This window comes from Pavona decussata, unplaced genomic scaffold, assembly GCF_977016875.1.
Source record: "Pavona decussata unplaced genomic scaffold, jaPavDecu1.1 SCAFFOLD_102, whole genome shotgun sequence".
Classification (NCBI taxonomy): domain Eukaryota; kingdom Metazoa; phylum Cnidaria; class Anthozoa; order Scleractinia; family Agariciidae; genus Pavona; species Pavona decussata.
Window position 1 is genome coordinate 4,409,994 of NW_028145517.1, and position 22,179 is coordinate 4,432,172.

Below are 22,179 nucleotides of genomic sequence, written 5' to 3' on the forward strand. Positions count from 1 at the left end.
TATCACTTTAGCAACCACTTCGGTGTACAAAGCGTTACAGGACCGAATTTTTTTCTTGTCTTTTTGTGGTGCCTGGCTCATGATACAATGAATAATTAAACACTGGATTATTGGATAATCAATTCCAGGGTTTTGATTGGCTTAGCAACCATAGGATATCACACATTATACCATGCAGCCACGAAATAGCAGCCACTCAATCTAGCAATATTGTAAATGCTAATAGAGCTCGAGTGTCGTAAAACGAAAACTTAAGTAATTACTCTGGCAAATCACAACAGATGTAAACAGCGTAATGAGCCAATCGGAACTCGAAGCAAACTAATAAACGTAACCGGCGCCCAGGACGGGAAAATGGGTGTGAGTAATGCACGATTGGTTTTGCTTCTCATAAGTTGAGAAACTGGCGAACTTTTGCTTGCCAATAACAGAGCGTAGTAAAGCAAAGCCAAAGCATTTGCGAAATTACGGTCGGCTCAATTGAAAACCGCTCTATTTTTGTAAACGCTGTTCTCCCAAAATGGAAAAGAGGAGTCCATAATTACTACCAGCACAGCATCAGTGCCGGAAAACGATACATCTTCCTAATTTTAATGTGATCTTACTGGCGATGATGGTCATTTCTTCATACAGTGGAACTTCCCTTTGCGACCATCTCGCTTAAGCTACCACTTTTCCAAAATACCAAAATTTTGCCCAGTCAAATCACTATAGTTGGAACCTCTCGTAGGCCACTGCGACCACTTTTAGAGACGACAGTTTGCAATTTTCTTTTGTTATTAACCTCCCGTGAGCGACCACTTGTCACATACGCGACAAAAGTCCTCATATCTATCCCCTGTCAGGAGTTGGACAATTTGCCTTTGTAACATGTTCACATGTTTATCACATGTACATCCACCTAGGCTTGACATTTTGGGTGGTCGCTTACGGGAAGTTTGACCGTATTACTCAATTTGAACAACGTGTAAACTAGGGCCCAGTCCCTTTATGAATTTCGGAATGGGCAATCACAGGAGTCGAACCAATGACCTTCCGATCACTAGTTTAGAGGCACTACCATTGAGCTACAGGAGACTCGTAGGAGCTAGGCCATTAAACTAGGTTTATACGGACAAACATCCTGCATACTGCTAGGATTTGAATATCGACTTGAATATCGATGTGTGGAGCGTTAGTTGCTCTATGAGTGAAGACTTGTACTATCTTAATAATGTGTTTCGAAAACCCTTCGTCAAAAATCATCACCTTCGATCAACTAGCTCTGAATTGAGATTTTGTTAGATCCAAATTCAATCGATTACAAAAGGCAACCACGTTCAACTGTCAAGTTTGCGCAGCCGTAGTTCTCTACCAAAACGATAAAAGTCATAGTCAAACAAGAAGTTAATTTTCGTTTTCACAGCGACTTTATTTTCACGCGTTTCTTGGACAACCTCAAAGCAGAAATGGGTTGCTTGCAAGACAGTCGATATAAAAAGCTTTTAAAAATACTGTCAAATATTGTTTACATATATCAAGTAAGAGTAATTTGAAAAGATGAAATTTTGCCATGCATTAATTCCCTTAATTTAAAGTTTTTACGTTCACACGGAAATGGAGATTATTTTATATACACAATATAGTCACCGCAGCTTCACAAATTAATCTCTTAATGTTCCTTACGTCAAATTCAAAATTCAGCCCTTGAAAATTAACAAGTGTTTGGATCTTACTCCTAAAGACCCTAAGCCGTTTTGAACCCTTCAGTATTACCTATTCACATAGACCTAGGTATTGCATGAGCGGTTTGTTCATATTAACTGATGCTGAAAAATAAGGTTTGAAATACTTCAGTTTTGAAAAAAGAAGGGAAAAAGTTAACAATTGAAATGTTATCCTGCATAAAATATTATTTAGATTGGTCAAGCTGGCCCAATAGGCGCACTAGACAAGACAGGTGTTTTGTCTTGTCATGTCATAGGGGAGTGGAGATTGTCAGCTTTAACAAAAAATTAAATAGAATTATGTTTATATAAAACTAGGAGACGAACAATTAAATTTCTGGTTGTCGCTTTCAGTCTTTCATTATGTCAATAATTGTTTTTATTTTTTTCTGTTATTTTTCCGGAGACACGAACTACTCTTAGACTACGATTTGCTAAAAGAAAACAGTACATTTTTCCCGGTGTTGCTCGATTCATTTGTGTTGCACTGGTACGATCGATAGTTTTATCAAAAGAAGTTGGTTTCCTGTAGCGTGTGCGGTGAACAACATAACATGAAATATATTCCCTTAATTATGACGCCTAAAACAATTTGCAACCTTTTAGAGTTGGGCGTTTCACCATGTTTTCCCCAAAACAGCTGAAACAATATGCCGACAAAATAACAAAAGCTATTATAATGCAGTACTTAAAAATGCATTTGACTAGTGCGGTCAGTATATTTATTTAAATCGGTACAGAAGAGAATCCTCCAGCCCTTAATTTTCAAGTGCATTTCCTCAATAGATTTTTTATTTTGAAAGCACGCAACATTCAAATTTCCGTTTTTCGCTCAATTGATTTGGAGGTTATATCACTCGCGTTCACTCTTTATTATATGAAAGTGATATTTGATTGGAGCGCTGTGACAACTTGGTAAAAGCTCATATTTTGTGAAGGCCATGTTTGCTCAAATTCACGCATAATAAAATGTATTATAAACAGCAATTAAAGTTATGTTTCCATCGTCGCCCTTTTCATAACCGACAAACGTCTCTTAACGAACAACACCTTCAAGAGAGCAAACGGTATTCGTGTTATAACACAACGAAGGTTGGCGTCGCAGTGCTGTGAACGCGGATAAAGTTGCCACATTAAGCTTTGTTCTAAGATGGAAAATGCCACCAATTCGTCCGTGGTTGAAAATAAGGCAGAAACCATAACTAAGACCTCGATCTGCATGCTCGTTCTGGCTGTGTCGTTAATTGAAAATATCTTAGTCCTCGTCGTACTAAAGAAAGACTTTAGAAAACGTCTAAGGACTGTTAACAGTTATTTCATCGCCAATATGTCCGTGGCTGATGTGATCTTTGCTGTGCAGAATTTGCCGCTTGCATATAACAACCTTATGCTGAAAGGCCACTGGGTCATCCAAGGAAGCATTGGGACAGTCTTGTGCAAGATCGATCTCTTCTTCTCCCTTATTTCCATGGTAACAGCAAACTTGACCATATTAGCAATTGCCATGGATCGCTTTTTCGCTGTGTATGTCCCCTTTAGGAAGATTATCACTCGCAGAGCGTGCTTCTTCATAATTTTCTTGACTTGGTTTATCTCTACCCTGATTGCCTCCCCTATGTTTTATTACGGTGATTTGCAAAAACAAACTAAGAATCTTATGATTTGCACTCTGGCGTATGAAGTTTTGAAAATCTGGTACATCGTATTGACGGCAATTTTAATTACTACCCTCGTCGCAATGCTTGTGTTGTACACCGCCATTGGAGTGAAGCTACGCCGTCAAACGTTTCCAGACGATGCAAACCAGAGAGGAATTACACGAAGAGAGAAGCGAAATCGTGATATTTTCAAGATGCTTATTACCTTAATCGTAATGTTCTACATTTGCTCCTTGCCACTTCTGACGCTACAAATGTCTCGCATTCTTGGGTTTTATGCCGCACTCAAGAGCAAGCACGGCCGTTTTATCGCAGTAGTCATGTTGTTCATGAATGGCGCCCTTAATCCCATAATTTATTTAATTTTCAACGAGAGTTTCCGTGATGGTGTAAAGGCGGCTCTGGCCAAGTGTGGATGTTGGCGAGGTGCGGTTTATTCTGTGGACAAAGACATGCCCGACAGGGGACGTACTGGTCGAAGCGGGAACGATAGAAGATCTTCGACCCAGCTGTAAAAGACAGAATTGACTGGGCGAGTAACAAAATGAAAACACTTTAGCTCTGACTCAGTTGAGAGACTATCAGTTTAAGAAAAATCAGTAGGAGATCAAACCAACAGAAGATTAAGAACACAAGCTACAAGGATAATTACCGTTACAAGTTACATCACATTGGTTTTCCCTCTCAACGCAATAACCTTGCAGAAGCACTTCCATTCTTGACACTTCTTTTATTCGCGCTGTGTAAACTCAAACTCGTCTAGACAGTATGTATATGGTAATGACGTGTAGTAGATTAAGATTGGTATCGGTAGAAATGTCGGAAGTTAGGTAATAGTTCGAATAAGGAAGGAAAACTCCTTGGAGTGCCTAGGCCGGGCGTAATTGATAAACATACTGATGTGCCCGAATGTGTAGTTCACAGGGTGTCCGTAAATTAGCGTGCAAAGATATAGCCTATTTGATATCATTAGATCCATAGCTAAAGGTAGAAAGCCGTCAAGCAACAAGCGTAAAGCAATCATAAGCCAATATAAATGAACCGTAGTGTATAGTTAAACGCATCTGGCATCTAACAATGCCGTAGTTTTATGTATCAGAGTAATACCAATTACTATTCTACGATACACTATCGAGATTACGAAATCATGAATTCCATATTCCGTATTTTATGTTTTGTTTCTTTCTTTTATGTCGTATGCTTAATGTAAAAGTGTGACTAGCATAACACTTAACACTATAAGGGTTTATCATGCGAAGTTTAGTGCTATTACTTAGTTGTAATTAGTAGTGTAATTTGCTTTAGTATTGTAACTAGCATTGTATTTTGTTCCAGTATTGTAGTTTGTAGTTAAATTTGTTTTTTGATTGTATCTTAATTTGTAGTAAGTGATCGTAATCGTTGTATCTATTAATTATTAGTAAAAGAGCAATAAAAGTCTTTAAATAACCAAAAAAAAATCATGGATTCCATTCTAAGCTTTTAAATATGAAGCACATGAGGGTGTATGTTAGTCTCAGAGACCTTTGTAGTAGTATAGTAGGGCTAAATGAGCCACATTTTGTCGATATAAGACGCGTGGCACTGATTATCTCTTGTGAAGGGTTTCCGGCGTATGCTACATTCGATAAAAAATAAACCAAGCTTTCCTTTCAATGATTTATCTTTGGTGGTTTTGTACCAACGATTTTGGTTCCCACCGTTGGCGTGAAACACTCCTGATGACCCTTATCAAAATTACAAGTCTCAAAATCACTTGCTGTCATGTAGCTTAACATGCAAGGCCTTCAACCTCGCTAGAAACATAAAACTAACTTCCTCCACGTACTTACTCCTGAGCCCAGTTGCTCGAAGCATGGTTAGCGCTAACCCGGGTTAAATGCCATGACAACCTATAGGTTTTAATACCTCTTAACCAATGGTTAGCGCTAACCCGGGTTAAATGCCATGACAACGTATAGGTTTTAATACCTTTTAACCAATGGTTAGCGCTAACCATGCTTCGAGCAACTCAGCCGTGACCCACAAACTTACAATGGCCAGAGTAATGTCACAATTATCGATCAGCCCATGCGCGATTCGTTCAGTTAGCTCCTGGATAGCGACCGTAATAATGATTTTAAGTTCATTAGCTTGTTTGAATGGGCCAGGACGCTTGCCGATTAAAAATCGGCACTGAAAACATCATAGTAGCTTGAAATGCTGATTAAAACGCGACAATTTCAGCTTTTTAGCGAATCAAGTTCAAAAATACATTAAAAGCACAGGGAAAACAGTCATTTGAGACAGCAGAATTTAACTCCTAACGTCAGTAACGTCTGACACTACGTCCAACTCTTTGGCAAGTCCACTATTACACAACTGACCTTCAGATTATAGCCCATTTTAGTGTTACGTGCAGAGCAGAGAACAGCGACTATGTTCCGACATGCTAGACAAACAGCTCAACGACCGTTTAAACTATCAAGTCGGAAAAATTTCCACTTAAGGACGGTGCCTACCAATACATAAGTATTTTTGCGCGGTTTATGACTGTTCGGGAATAGTAGATTTTAGCAAGGGCTATTGGAATCCAAAAAGTAGATTGGGGGTAACCACGCATTTTTCAGAGCTAATTTAGCAAGAATAATTCAAAAAAGCAGTAAAATATAAAGCGATCTAAGGCGTTTTTTTTCCATATTGAAGCTTTACAATCTCTGAAAAATGCATCGTTATCCCAAATGTTTTTTTGGATGCCAAGAGCACTTGCTAAGTTCTGCTTTTACTGCATAGTTTAAACCGCGCAAAAATATCTCTGTATTGGTAGGCACGACCCAAAGGAAACCCGAGTATCAAATGGCCGATAAAAGTGTTAACCTGTAAACTTTGCACGACTATCAGGAAAATTTAATCCACATGTGTATTTGACCACTTTCGATCGGCTCTGTTCTGTAAATTCCAGTAGAATTCGGGCGTTTTCTACGCAAGGCGTTAAATTTCAAAACCGTCAATTTATTGATCTCGGATTGATATTCTCCCATGTCAGTCCAATCATTAAAAACACTGCCAAGTATTGTTTTCACGTCTAACACAAGAGAAATTTAACAAGATGAAATTTTCCCAGGCATAAACTATCTTAATGTAAAGTGTTTTACGTTCACACGGTAATGAAGATTTTTTTTATACGAAGTGTACACAATATAGTCACCGCAGCTTCACAAACTAATCCTTTGATGTTCCTTACGTCAAATTCAAGCTTCAGCCCTTGAGTATTGAAAAGCATATTATTCTAACTCCTAAACCGTATTGAACCCTAAAGTATTACCTATTCACATAGACCTCTCGAACAGTCCTGTCAGATATTGCATGAGCTGTTTGTTCATATTAACTGATGCAGAAAAATAAAGTTTCAAATTTTTTAATCTCGGATTTGTTCCTTTATACTCTAAGGAGGAACACACTGAACAATAAAAATGTTAAAAATGCATGAAATATTATTTAGATTGGTCAAGCTGGCGGCTTCATAGGCACAGTCGACAAGGCAGTTGTTTTGTTTCGTCATGTCAAAGGGGCGTGGAGGCTGTCAGCTTTGCCGCAAAATGAAATAGTATTATGTTTATAAAACTCGGAGGCACACAATTAATTCCTGGTTGTCGCTTTCAGTCTTTCATTATGTCAATACGTGTAATCGTTTTTTTTTCCTCTCTCTCTCTTTTCTGTTATTTTCCGGAGGCATGAGATTACGTTTTTCCAAAAGAAACTAATTCATTTTTCAGTTGCCCGATTCATTTGTAAAGAAGTTGGTTTCCTGCAGCGCGTGCGGTGAACAGCAGAACGTGAAATATATTCCCTAAATTGTGACGCCTTAAACAAATTGCAACCTTTTAGTTTCGGGTGTTTTACCATTCTTTCCCCAAAAACAGCTGAAACAATATGCCGACAAACTAATAAAAGTTATTATAATGCAGTACTTATAAATGAACCAGCTCGCATTTGACTAGTGCGGTCAGTATATTTATTTTAATCGCTAGAGAAGAGAATCGCCCAGCCCTTAATTTTCAAGCGCAATCCTTAAGCAAATTTCGTGTTTGAAAGCAACACAACATACAAATTTCCGTTTTTCGCTTAATTTGATTGGAGGTTTTATCAATCGCGTTCACTCTTCATTCGATGAAGATGATATCTGATTGGTGCGCTGTGACAACTTGGTAAAAGCTCACATTTCGTGAAAGCTGTTTGCTCAAACTCACGCATAATTAAATGCATTAAAAAGAGCAATTAAAGTTGTCGTCACCCTGTTCAAAATCGACAAACGCGTCTTTACGGACAACACTTTCGAGAGAGCAAACGGTATTTGTGATTAAAACAAAACGAAGATTTGATGTCGCTGTGCTGTGGACGCCGATAAAATTGTTACATAGAGCTTTCTTACAAGATGGAAAACACCACCAATTCGTCCATGGTTGAAAATAAGGCAGAAACCATAACTAAGACCTCGATCTGCATGCTCGTTCTGACTGTGTCATTAGTTGAAAATATCTTAGTCCTCGTCGTTCTAAAGAAATACTTCAAGAATCGTCTAAGGACTGTTAACAGTTATTTCATCGCCAATATGTCCGTGGCTGATGTGATATTTGCTGTGCAGAATTTGCCGCTTGCATATAACAACCTTATGCTGAAAGGCCACTGGGTCATCCAAGGAAGCATTGGGATAGTCTTGTGCAAGATCGATCTCTTCTTCTCTCTCGTTTCCATGGTGACAGCAAACTTGACCATATTAGCAATTGCCATGGATCGCTTCTTCGCTGTGTATGTTCCCTTCAGGAAGATCACTCGCAGAGCGTGCTTTTTCATAATTTTCTTGACTTGGTTCATCTCTACCCTGATTGCCTCTCCTATGCTTTATTACGGTCACTTGGAAAAACAAACTAAGAATCTCATGACTTGCACCTTGCCACATGAAGTAAACAAAATTTGGTACATCGTATTGACGGCAATTTTAATTACTACCCTCGTCGCAATGCTTGTGTTGTACACCGCCATTGGAGTGAAGCTACGCCGTCAAACGTTTCCAGGCTGTGCAAACCAGAAAGGAATTACACGAAGAGAGAAGCGAAATCGTGATATTTTCAAGATGCTTATTACCTTAATCGTAGTGTTCTACATTTGCTCCTTGCCAGTTTTGACGCTACAAATGTCTCGCATTCTTGGGTTTTATGCCGCACTCAAGAGCAAGCACGGCCGTTTTATCGCAGTAGTCATGTTGTTCATGAATGGCGTTCTTAATCCCATAATTTATTTCGGTTTCAACAGGAGTTTTCGTATTGGTGTAAAGGCGGCTCTGGCCAAGTGTGGATGTTGGCGAGGTGCGGCGTACACTGTGGACAAACACATGGCCTACAGGGGACGTACTGGTCGTGGCGGGAACGATAGAAAAATTTCGTCCCAGTTGTAAATGTACAGATTGTGCTGGGCGAGTAATAAAAATGAAAACACTTTAAAACTGACTCAGTTGAGTGACTATCAGTTTAAGAAAATCAGATGGCAGAGCAACGAAAAAAGATGACCAAAAACAGCTTTACTATACCATACTATAGAATGAGAAAAGGTGCTCATTTGAAATTTGGATGGGCATGCGGTTTGAAGATGATCAAACATCCAGCTCTGGCTCAGAACGAAACACCGTCCAATATTTTCCATGTACCATTTCAGACCTTTTCCATGAAATCTTTCCTCTGTTTAAGCCAAAACTACCAAAATCCGATTAAAAATTTGACTATTGGCGAGAGATCTCTATCAAGTTTATTGTTTCCGCATAGGGCTACATTTAGCCAGAATCAGCATTTTTGACCGGGATTCAAGTCGAGAAAGGTTTCGGGTTCCGGGCTCCTCTTGGAACCCTCAGAGCTGATAATAATCAAGTGTAGTAAAATGTTTTTAACTCCATTGAGTGGTTATTTTGGGGCCGTGAACCTGAAGGCTGAGTTAAAAGCCTTTTCGCCGCTATCACGATTTTAGCTTTAAAACTAATTATTGGTCTTTGGTCGTTACAAGATAGTGTTCACGCACGGAGACACTATCAGGTCGATAGGGTTTATGGGATGAAAATGCCATGAGTACAGATGGCTAGCACCTGTCCACCTAAAAGCCAAACAGGTATCTTTGAATTCACTGTATAATTTAAATCCTTTATGTTAATTCGTTTTTACTTCGCCTGAAAGGTCAAATTGTTGCGCTGTAAATTAAAAAAAAAAAAGTTTCAGTGGTGAACAGTAAAAACAATACATCTGTATCGGGTCGACAATCGATCCGATAGTTTCCCCTTCGAAATTTCATGTTCTTACAGGTAGCATATAACCGCTCTAAGCTTCGCTATTCGACTGAGCTAATATTTGTTTTACGAACGTCGCACTGCCAAGTTATACTTAGCCATGAAAGCGACTGGCACACGTACACAGCCTTCTGCACGCGAACAAGCTTTCCTTGACACGGTTTTTTTGCTCATGAGGAAGATGTTTCCATCTTAGACAGTGACAGTCTTCTCTGCAGAGCATCAAAGGGGGTTCAAAAAGAGGAATACGTTTCGCAAGTGGACACAGGTAAAGGATAACGAATATTTGTTTTTATCAACGGAACTGATAAGGTAATTTAGCCACGGTATAAAGAGATTCGAGAGCTGACGTTTCGAGCAAATCCGAGGAACAAGGGCGTGCCGCCTTGATTGATCATCTCGTCAGCAACAACTTCTCTATACAAATTCTCCCATTAAACAGGAAGTTCCGGTATAAAAGAGGCCTGGCCAGGCCATTCTCACCTTCAGTTCTCAATCAACCATCAGAGAATAAACAAGTGACAAACAACATGTTTCTTTTTCTTCGGCTTTTACCGATGAAATTCGCTTAGTGTTCTTAACAACTCTTGTTAAATATAACAATCTAACAACAGTATTTGTTGTGGTGATATTATAAAATTTTCAGGCATATTTTTCAGAGGGTTCTTGAGTCAACAACTTGCCATCACTGAACAGCGTCTAAATTTGCATGTAACGCCCGCAAAAGTGTGAAATAAAGGAAGTGCTTGCCCTTTTATAGCGGAACTTCTTGTTTAAACCTCCTCTCATTAAACTTCCGTTAAAGAGAGGGAAGGAGGTTTCTTGCCTCACAAACCAATAATTAGTAATCAGTTAATTTCATTTGATTATAGCGATAATTAGCACTTTCTTTCTGTTGTTTAAATACAATATGTTGGGGTCTTTCAACCTGGGCTGCCAAATCCTCTACACGCTAAAGCAAGGCATTAACATTGGCAGTAACAGTAACACCTACAAGAACTTCTTTACCAGAACCTTAAAAGAATGGAACATTCTACCTCCTTTTTTATTAGATCAGCCATCTGTGGACGATTTCAAATCTTCTATGACGAACTATTTTAGTCTCCCACTGATTTTGTATATTCATTATTATTTATTTATTTCTTTTTGTAACATAATAGCACCGCGCTTTTTTTTTTTTTTTTTCTTGTATTTTTAATCTTTCACATGCACATTCACAGTGATGGGAAACCTTTGTGAATTATAATATACCAATAAATTAACTTAAATTAAGCCAACGAATCAACATTTGACTGAAACCTGTCATAAACGGTTGGTAATGTAAGCAGAGACTTATATCTCCGCCAATCTTGTGTTTCATTATTCGTTTATCAATTCTCTTATGTAAACAGAGCCTCCTCTAACGATAACTTTAGGTTGGTTCCACGAGAGCAATTCAGTTCATTTAGTTGACAAGCTTTTCAACAATTATTACTTCTTAGTGTGTAAAGTTGGAACAAGTTTCAAATATCTCTGAAAAATGCGTCGTTATCGTTAATTTTCGATTTGGATTCAAACAATTCCATACATTGTTCTCTTAAGAATTTATGTTGCCTAATTATCTCCGAAAAATGCGCGGTTCCCCCCAGTTTGGAATCCAATAGCCCTTGCTAAGATTTTCTTTTCCAGCACAGTCACAAAGCGCACAAAAATACCTCAGTCTTTGGTGATGTCAGCAAAGTATTATTTGGCTACCTGCTACAAATTTTAAAGACTGTGTTGGAACCAAGAGTTGTGTGTTCTACTCGTCTCGAATATCTTCATTTCTGTAACAGATCTTGGCTACTCTATGCAGCCAACAAATGTTTTCCCTGTTTACAAGGAGGGCAGGTAACCCTAGCGCTAGGGTTACCCTAGCAAGAGGGTTACTCTGGCACTCGCACATTTCTTCTTTTTTTACGCGAAGTGTTTCTAAGGCAGGTAGGGTTACCCTGGCGCGAGGGTAATCCTGCCTGCCTTGTAAACGCTCTGCTAGGGACAACTCGCCTTCCCGGGACAACTCTTTACTTGTTTACAGAGCGGTCAAAATGAAAAAACGAGTTCGACCCGGTTTTCAATACTGTCATGTTCACCTTCCTTCACTCCCAGAAACCGAAAATGATTCTGGTGAACTGTCTACCAGCCAATTTTACATTTTTACACGGAATGCCCGCAGGGCATGACGTGTCTAGGTTTCGGTCGGGTATCTTTTTTTTCATCGGTGTCATAAATGTGCACATTAATTTATGCATTAAACTCTGTCTTCCCCTAGTAAGGATATATTGTTCTGATTGTCTTCAACAGAAGCGGCCCAATCAAAATCTATTTTTCAGGCACATATCACGAGAGAGGGGACCCACTCATCACTTCTGTGTGACGTCAAATCATCATTTGATTTATTCATTAAAACTAGATTAAATTCTTCCCTCTCCCAGAAGGGATCTATTGTTTTGATTGTCTTGAACAAAAGCGGCCCAATCAAACTCCATTATCTGCGCGTATATCACGAGGGAGGGGACCCACTCATCTCTACTTGTGTGACGTCAAAGCAAATCATCATTTGGAAAAGTTGTTTTCGTTCAATGGCGGCCACATGTCTGAATTTAAGACTCCGGATCTGCCGTTTTCAGAGAGAAAACCAACCTTTTTCAAGCAGTAAATCGAAATAATAACTTCTAGGTAGTACTCGACAGTTGAAACGGCGGAAATTGGGAGAGTTCACAGCAAAGAAAATCCGCTTCAAAAAACAGATCGAATAATCAACGCGAGGGATTAGAGCTAGAGGAGGCCAGACCAGTTCAGCGGGGTCATGACGTCATTGCATAGTTATTTCTGGTATGATTCCTAGTAACACAACGATAAGTATCACGCAATATATCTGAATAAAACCATTCATACAATTATTTCAAAGGCCAAGGGAGGATATTTTTTAAATATCTGCGAAACATACAATGGGGAATAATTGGGGCTACATTAAGCATTCCGTGTAATGCCATTAGAGGGGCATCTTGTTCTAAAATGTTTCCGCGCTTTGTAGTATAGTTGACCCAAGTGATAGGGTAACCCTATCTGTGAACTTTTGCTTGTAAACCTGCCAGGCTATCTTTAGCCCTCCTGCTAACCCTAGCACTAGGGTAACCCTCTGTTCCCTCCTTGTAAACAGGAATCAACTTGTAACAGGTTAAAAACCTGTTATCTCAGGAGACTCACTCAAGGAAAAACTTGTCAAACTTTTCCGTTCACTCGAGAAAATGAAACTTGACAATAGGCCATTTCCAGGTTACGTTGAACCAAATTACGTATGAAGATTAGATTTTTTCCGTATACAAACAAAACTAATTTTCAAACGAAACCTTGCTATCAAAATGAGGTACAAAGCAACCAGGAAATGGCCTATTAAAAACTTGTTCAATCGCGCGTTCATGTTTCGTAAGTCAACTGTAGTTTTCCTTGATAAACAACGCTTTTGCCAGTTTTAAACAAGGAGGTTTTTCAAAGATTTTCCCTTACACACGAAAAAATAAAACGAGTTATATAAAGACTTATCAAGGAAAACATTTTGCTTGTCCACAGGACCACGTTTACCTACTCAACAAGATTTCCTTCTCGATTGTTCATTACTGAGTAATTGTTCCTATAGTTTTTCAAAAAGGCGACTTGTCAAGATAAACTTGACAAGCGAGAATATGAAAACGTATCAAGCGCAAACTTGTCACAGAAGAGTGCATACGGTCTTAATAATTAATTGCTTTTTATCAGAATCCCGCTAATGTACGTTCACATCATGTTATTTACACATCTGGCAGGTTGAAGAAAACAGATTCAGAAGAAAGCGTTTGCTTTTAAACTCAAGCAATGGGTCAGAACGCGAACGCAACGAATTTTAGCGTTAATGAATCGGTTAATTTACCATCCCAGACGCAACTTGAAAAAGGCCAAGTATCTGCCTGGACGATTGTACAAGTCTTCGGTTACTATGTTATGATTCTTCTCTCATTGATCGGAAATATGGTCGTAATCAAAGCTATTAAAAGGATTGGAAGGGCAAGGAGAAGGCAGGTGCACTATCTTTTCATTGTAAACTTGTGCGTGGCTGATCTACTCTTTGCACTGGAAAACATCCCCATGACATATACCCATCTGTTGTTCAACGGCGCATGGAAAGTTGAAGGTCGACTTGGTAATTTCCTTTGCAAGCTTGACGTGTTCCTCTCCGCGGTGTTTATCTTGACCTCCAATCTGACCATTTTAGCAATTGCTGTAGAAAAGTTTTGTGGAATATTTTTTCCTTTAAGAAACTTTGTTTCAACGAAGCGGGCGTTTTGTTTTCTCGCATCCACGTGGTTCATTGGCGGAGCCTATTCTTTTCCCTTGTTTTTCTTCGTTTCTCTCCAACAACACCCCGACGGAAATTTCAGGTGCTTTGTTTGTTACAACTGTGGAAAGATGGTTCAGTGGTTTATGTTTCAAACGATACTTTTGGCGATTGGGTTCGCGGTTACACTTGCTTCACATGTAGCCATTGGGGTGAAGATATGGCTACGTAAACTGCCCGGAATTCATCTTAACGAAGTTCAAAGAAGAGGGCAAACGAAAAAATACAATGCAATGAAGATGCTTGCGCTGTTGATTGTTGTATTTTACATCTCCTTTATACCATTTTGGATTTATCAACTTTCGCTTCATTTTAACTTCAACAAAAAGCTTGGCTCTCATTATGGGAAAATTTCGGCTTTTCTTATGTTTTGCAACGGCGCTATAAATCCAATCATCTACAGTATATATAACTTAGATATTCGCCATGAGTTTAAATGCTTATTTTGCTGTTTACATAAAAAATCACCAGGGTGGCCGACGAAATTTCCCAAACACACCAAGAGAGGAGTTTATCAATTACAAATGGAAACAATAAACAAGCAATGAAAACAAAATACTGTGAGAAAGAAAAAAAAAAGAAATATTCCCAACAAGCTGAACAACTGATAGCAGGAACTAAAGGCTCTCAAGCTGATGGAGACCTGGACTAGTATGAGCAATATTAAAGTTGACAAACATCGACAAAGCGCATGACAAACAACTTGGTTCGCGCCGGGGGGAAAATTAATTAAAAAAGACCAATGCTGAACACTTACGCTTCAATTATGTCAGTTGGATGGTCAGTTGGTTTGATTAGTCACGGGTAATTAACGCGGATAATATTTTCTTGCAACTTGCCGCACAACAAATGTTGCGTTGATTGTTGCCCGTATTAACACCTACGCGCGCAACAAATTTTCATGTTGCACAAAGTAGACACCATTTTCTACTTTTTGTATTACTTGGCCTTTTAAGTCGTGTATTAGTACACTCTTTTCAGTTATAAACAGAAAATTAGTCAAGCTAACCACAGGCATTCTAAATCATTAGAAAGATTTAAAATAGATTATTTCTGAGTTGCTTTGAACCTCATTATGAAAGCAAGGCTAAGTGCAAAGTTTTTGTTATGAAAATTAGTTTTCATTCATATGCAAACAAAGCTAATTTTCATATGAAAAGTTTTACACTTAGCCTCGCTTTCATAGTGAGGTTCACAGCAACTCGGAATTGGCCTATGACGTTTACGGCATACGGCAGAAATGACCACGTGACCATGTTTAGCCTACATTTGCCGCTCGTTGATTTCAGTTTCTTATCAAAATTCAGTAGTTTTGCCAGAATTATTTTACACTACTTTAGCACTTTGAGAACTGAACTAAATTTCCCATACAAACTTTAGATCTTGGGCTGCCTGTGAGCTAAGCCGTTGCTAACCTGTCGTTAACTGTATATTTTGAAGTTTTCAACAGAAGTATGGTTGTATTTTGTTCATATGATATTGGGTTTCGTTGTGAACGTTGTAAGGCCAAGTGCCACCATAGTTTCTATGTATTTTAGATCGAATTGACTGTTTGAACAGATCCAAATATCGATGACCTACTGCGATTTGAATAAATACGATTCTCCTTCATCACTGGCGTTTGTCATTTGGTCCAATAGAACAGCACCATAGTCTGAAAACTGCATACGCATATAATCATCTGATAGAAAATGGAGTCGAGTAGCCAAAGACACAACAAGATCAATAGGCTATTTCTGAGTTACTTTGATCCCAATTATGAACGCGAGACTAAGTCGGTGCAAAGTCTTTGTAATGAAAATTAGTTTTTATTCATATGCAGCAAACAAACCTAATTTTCATATGAAAAGCTTTGTACTTAGTCTCGCTTTCATAATGACTTTCACAGCAACTCGGAAATGGCCTACGTTACGATCAAGGGATCTGGCCTATTCCCCCACCCCGATTTCCTTCTTCACAGTGGAAACCTTTTCATGATGTTCAAAAACTCAAAAATATTATCCTATCAGAAGACGGAAATGAGTCACGCGCATGTCATTAAAAGCACGGAGATGGTTTTGATTGTCAGTCTCAGGGGAAATCGGGGTTCAATACAGAAACAATTGAAAGAACACTGAATTAGACAGCAATTCATATTATATCGCTTGTGATCTATATATATAGATAAATGTAGTCTATATGTAAAATTAAGTTCAATAATTACCATATAAAAATAACAGCAAATGTGAATGTCTTTGTGTACATCACGTACTTTGCAGCTCGTGGAATACAACTATCCAAATGAACTTTTACCTGCTGTACACTTTTTTGGTTCGCGAAAGGCGCGGTTTGGAGGCATTTGAGCTCAAAGTTACCTGAACCTCAACGACAGCAAAATAACAGCCACGTTTTCAGTCTGAATATAATATGATTTCTGAGTTTGATAATCGCAAAACTTTCATTCCCTGGAGAAATAATTATTTTATTTAATGCATTCATGTCACTTATCTAAATCCTTGCGGCATGACTTTTTGAAGACGTTCAATAAAATCGCAGTTCGTGCTTTATCAAGGCTATTAAAACACTCGGCCCCTTTCAACTTGATAAAGTACTCCTGTTCGTTTATTAAACTCTACATAATTCTGGACACTTTCCCACGCGAAAACCGTGGTTTCAAGCACAGATTTGGTGACTTGTAACTTGTTCGCGAATCAAAAGAGAAAGTTTTCCTGGCTTTGCCAGAACTGTAGCAGTAGCAATTTTACGTTGTTATCTATATATCAAGAATATGTAAGTTATTATATTTTATATTGTTAGTTTTACAGTTGCATTATATACACATATTGTAAATTAATTCTGAAAAACCCCTCGGGTAGAATTAATAAAGTATTGTATTGTATTGTATTTTAACTGTCTCGGGCTCTGTCGACACGCTTTCGGCACTTTTTCAGTGCGCCTCGATCGCGATATCGGTAAACGAAATGCAATCAATCAAGAGCCTTACAAACAAATTTCTAGTGCGATTTACTTTTACAGGGGTATCCTGACTTTTTCCCGCCACGATTCGCCTTATAATGCCGGATTACACCCCCCCACCCCTCCCCCTGATAGATTCTCACCTGCAAACGTACACATTAAGTATTGTCATTTAATTCACCTTTTCGGCGCTAAGGTTTCACATGTAGTGTCACGTGACTTCTGATGTAAACAAACCGCAAAAGTTCGGACATCGTCTCTCACTGACGAACTACGCGCGCAGTTGCCGTCTCTTGCTCTATTCTCCAGTGCTTAAAGTTTTTGAAACTGGAATAGTTCCAGGTTCAGAATGTCGATGTAGAAGAAAAAGAGCGACTTCAACGCCATGAATGTGGTAGAAGTTAAAATGTATTTGCAGGAACGTGGAGTTTCAGTAGCCGGAATATTTAAAAATTTGGCTAATGGAAATCGCCTCTGCACTTGAAAAGTGGATCCAAACTTCGAAATAAGACTGAAAAGATCACACTAACGATGAAGACAATTTAAATAATTCATGATATGCCAATCCATTATACCCGAGGACCGTGAACAACTTCAACTCGCCGCCGCCGTTTGTCCCGTTTGGGTTGTACGATTTTAGCAAGCCTGGACTGGCCGCTTACAATAAATATTATTTCCCTTTTGATCAAAATGTAGTGACATCGCTCCTTTGAATGGTCCTGATCATGAAGGAAAAAACTGAAATTTACTGAATGGAGGTTTTCTTATCATTTGAAGCCATTTGAATTCTTTATGCCGTTCATTATGTACGCAGTAGCTATGCGCCTATTTGTTTAGATTTTTCGTGGCCTCTCTAGGAGCCTGGAACAGGCCGCTAGGCTAGATTTTTCGGCACATAGGATTTCAGGTAACACTAAATAAATGTCATTTGTTAAGACATGGGACCCGTAAATTGCTTTTCTTGTAATTTCATGTTAATATGCTAGCTATTTAATATTGATCTTAAAGATTGCAGGATGTTTGTTTATCACGGATTAGAATGAGAGTCTATTAGGTCCACGTCTTTACAAAGCTCAGTGCTCATCGTTTAGTTTCAGGAGGTATGTTTTCAGTAGTTGTTTTCAGTTCCTTTGCTTTATGGTCTCAACAGGTATGACGTTCTTAGAACCGACATGTACCTCCACTGTTTTGTGGCTTATCTCGCATCCAACAGATATTTAAGACCCCATTTAAAATTAAGACCTTCGGCGACCGTCTTGCGAGTCTCAAAGGATGCTAAATTGATTCCTTTAAAGTTGTGCCTTAGGCAGCAGCTAGGCCAAACACGACTACTGTTAGTCGCTAAATGTACCTTCGGACCTCAAGATTGTGCTCTTCCGAGTACGTTTGTGAGAAATTTGTTCCTTTTCAGTGATCAAAATGCGGTGAGAATGGTGTTGAGCTTTTGATCTTGATCGTGACAGGAAATACTCAAATTTACTGAATAAAGGTTTTGTTTTCACTCGGACTTTGGATTAGTCGATTAGTTAATTTCTTCATGCCATTTCATGTATGTGTACGCTAGCTCTGTGGTATTTTTTTACGTTTATAATGGATCCACGTCTTCACAAAGGTCATCATTGTTGTCTCTCAGTATCAAGAGCTATGGCTTTGACTCTCAAAAGGAAATTGCTTTCTTAGAGTTGACATGTAACTCCACTGTTTTGTGGCTAATAGTTCGCATCCAGCAGATATTTAAAGCTAAGACAGTCGACAACTGTCTTGCGAGTCTCAACGATGCTACAGTGATTTCTTTTGGCAAGTATCTAATGTTGTTTCCTGCAAACTACAAGTATAACTGTCCTACGTACACGCAAACGAGTCACCGCAATGATCGATGATATGCCCTCGTTTTGTCTAACTGCGCCGGGAAAATGAAAGAACTCGACTGGATCACCCTTCGAATCGTTCTTTCCCAGGATTTAGGGTACCGGGAATCGTTTTTACAAGTACCCGGCTATAAGCACTCCTTTTAGTGACTTTAGTCATGACCATTCTGTTCGTACACTATCGCACTCGTGTGTTTGAATGTCCGAACTTTCGCGGTTTGTTTACATCAGAAGTCACGTGACACTACACGTGAACTCTAGCGCCGAAAAGGTGAATAGAACAAATTTGTTTCAGTAGTGGCGTTAGTTTCAAATAAGGACAAATTAGTCCAATTCTTTAGTTTAATTTATGTAAAAATTGTCTCATAACGTAGTCTGCAAGACTGGAGTGATCACACAAGCTGACTTTCAGAAGTACACATTACATTGTTCAATGTTTTTCCTTCCTGTACTTATAGGCTTTATGCACCACGTACGAAGATGATTGACTCGGAAAGCATCTGTCGTAACTTGAGCTCAAACGTCACAGAGCCAATAATCAGATTGTTATCAACGCTCCGTGGCGCATACGCATAAGGCCAAGTGACATAACCTGACAAATATTACCTAATGGAAACGCTGATGATCAAACATTTGTAAATAGCAGTGAGCCATGAGGAACGCAAGCGCCGCGAATTTTAGCGTCGAACCACCGGTAAATTACACTGCATATTCGGACGGCTTGCATACACAACTGCCTGAAGAACAAGGTCAAGTAACCGTATGGAAGATTTTACAGGTTTTCGCCTACTATGTCATGATTCTTCTCTCGTTGATCGGTAACACAGTCGTAATCAAAACTATCAGAAGGATTGGAAAGACACTGCGAAGACAAGTGCACTATCTATTCATTGTGAACCTGTCTGCGGCTGACCTACTCTTTGCTTTGGAAAACATACCAATGGCCTATACGCATCTGTTGCTGAATGGCGCATGGAAGATTGAAGGTCGGTTTGGCAGCTTTCTTTGCAGGTTTGATTTCTTTTTGTCTTTGGTCCTTATTTTGACATCGAATCTAACCATTCTAGCGATTGCTGTGGAGAAGTTTTGCGGTATATTCTTTCCCATGAGGACTTTTGTTTCAAGGAAGCGGACTTTTGTAATAATTGCGTGCACGTGGCTTGTAAGCGGAATTTACGCATCTGTCCTGTTTTCGTCAAGCTTCGCCTATCTTCGAAAAGGTCATGACGGAAACTATAGATGTCATCTTTGCATCAAGTGCGAAAAGGTCATTCAGTGGTTTATATTTCAGACAGTACTGTTAGCCACTGGATTCATTACGACCCTGATTCTGTATTCAGCGACCGGGATAAAAATATGGCTTCGTACAACTCCTGGAGTTCAACTTCATGAACATCAACTCCGCGCTCAAGCCAAAAAACTCAAATCCATTAAAATGCTGGCAATGTTGGTGGTCGTGTTTTACATTTCCTTCATACCATTTTGGATTTATCAGCTTTCTGTTTTTCTGGATTTTCACGTCATGCTTGGTTCTCATTACGGTCAAATATCCGCTTTCCTTATGTACTGCAACGGAGCTATAAACCCATTAATCTATAGTATATACAACTTGGACATTCGAGGCGAGTTCAAGGCTATTTTCACGTGTAAAAAGACGCTGGCACGAGCAAGAAGTTCAGTCGTTACTTTCCAAAGCAGAAATAAAAGAGTCGAGGATATAGAAATGTGTAAATTGCATCAACGGTCGCCAGAACAAAATGTAAGGGATAAAAGCCGTTCGTGTCGGATATCACAGCATGTAGTAAGACTAGATGCTACAAACCTGGATTTTGTTTCGGAAGACACGCGGTTATAACGCAATCTAAACCGATAACAAAGAGCAACCGTTTCACTTGAGAAGAAGAGAAACTATTCAAAGTCAAAGTACTCCGCAAGTTATGAACATTAAGTTCAATATCGAAAAACGATAAGAATTTTAAAAAAAAAAAAAAAAAAAAAAAGAACTTTCGCGCCATGGTCCGCCATGTACAGTACAGCATGTATGTTACATGCGCAAAAAAGTCACGCTACTGAATGAAGGTCACGCGATAACGTAAAAGTCACGGGACCCCTTAGTTAATTAACCGGCCATCACGTTAATTATTACGGCCTTTTGACTTTTGCAGGAGAGTAAATTCTGCGTGTACAGTTAGAAAGTTGACTTAAAATCTCCGCACAAATAATGGCTTATTTCATAAAACTTGAGTAGTAATGGATCGGAATTTAATGGTAGTTACAATTTTAAATAATGCATTTTTCATACATTTTATCCATTTCTACTGCTCTTTACAAATAAGAGGCCAATCGGAGGTCTGCATTTGAAGGCGCCTATGCAAGCTGCTATCAACATTGGTATATGTAAGCAAATCCGTCACTGCATGTTGTCAGTTATGTATACAAGTGAAAAATGATTAAAATGTAGAAACGAAATCTCCTTTGAATTAACTGAAACACCGAGTCGGGTAGCTATAAACTCCCAGAGCACGCTGTCGTCCGAGACGTTACAGTGGGTAACCGGAAGTCTTACCGCTGCTTTTTTCTTAGTCTCCCCATGGATAGGAAATAGCCCAGCGTAAAGATTCTTTTCCCCTGCAACGCGAGAACTTGCAAGGGCCCAGATTGGTAAAAGCCTGGATTCTCGTGTACGAGCCCTAAACACCTGATTTTCCCCAGTTTTTCTCTCTACATTTCCTTACTCGCTCAAGACATTTTTCCTCCGTATGATCGACCAGAGCAAACAATACACATTGTTTTGCAGTGTACTACGAAAAAGCCTGTGTTTCATGTCTATCTGACCAGAGATGTCAAGACAAGTCAGTGAAGGCGGGGGTAAGCCTGAAAGCCGTTTTCACGCCGCTTAAAATCGGTTTCATGGAAATATCTCGTTCACGCTTCAACAGCGTTTCAAGCAATCCAAAAATTCTCTGCTCATTCCGTGAACTGTGTTGTGGGGTGTTTTGCGAATTTTGGGGTGAGTTTTGGGTATATTTGGGAGGTTTTTCTAGAAGGATAGATAAAATTATGAGAAATAAGAAATATTAAAGATTTAGCGAAGTTTTAAAATTAGAATTTGTAGTTAATAATTAATAGACGGACATCAAGTTAGTCCAGTAGCAACCTGGGGTGCTCTTACGTGGGTATCAACTGTCTGTTAGTGTTCCAAAAATCATTTTCTTTCTCCTATCCCTTCTTAAAACCTCTTCAAATTTCATTCAAATTTAGGTTAAGTCCCCCCTGAAGAGAGAAACAG

At 39.0% G+C, this 22,179-nt stretch overlaps 4 protein-coding genes and 1 long non-coding RNA gene across 5 annotated transcripts in view; 4 read left to right on the forward strand and 1 right to left on the reverse strand.

Annotated features, from left to right (window-relative positions):
• Positions 1-22,179, reverse strand: part of LOC146471755 (uncharacterized) — a 108,946-nt gene that overhangs the window by 70,814 nt on the left and 15,953 nt on the right. The gene's annotated exons all lie outside the window — the stretch shown is intronic.
• LOC146471759 (substance-P receptor-like) lies at positions 172-4,834 on the forward strand. The gene has a single exon (XM_085120828.1). The coding sequence runs from the start codon at positions 2,857-2,859 to the stop codon at positions 3,877-3,879; it is 1,023 nt and encodes a 340-aa protein (XP_084976954.1). The 5' UTR covers positions 172-2,856; the 3' UTR covers positions 3,880-4,834.
• LOC146471760 (neuropeptide receptor 22-like) lies at positions 7,494-10,832 on the forward strand. The gene has a single exon (XM_085120829.1). The coding sequence runs from the start codon at positions 7,779-7,781 to the stop codon at positions 8,796-8,798; it is 1,020 nt and encodes a 339-aa protein (XP_084976955.1). The 5' UTR covers positions 7,494-7,778; the 3' UTR covers positions 8,799-10,832.
• LOC146471761 (QRFP-like peptide receptor) lies at positions 13,514-15,678 on the forward strand. The gene has a single exon (XM_085120830.1). It carries the CDS (start codon positions 13,548-13,550, stop codon positions 14,613-14,615), a length of 1,068 nt encoding a protein of 355 aa, XP_084976956.1. The 5' UTR covers positions 13,514-13,547; the 3' UTR covers positions 14,616-15,678.
• LOC146471762 (neuropeptide Y receptor type 2-like) lies at positions 19,196-21,294 on the forward strand. Its single transcript, XM_085120832.1, has one exon. It carries the CDS (start codon positions 19,543-19,545, stop codon positions 20,743-20,745), a length of 1,203 nt encoding a protein of 400 aa, XP_084976958.1. The 5' UTR covers positions 19,196-19,542; the 3' UTR covers positions 20,746-21,294.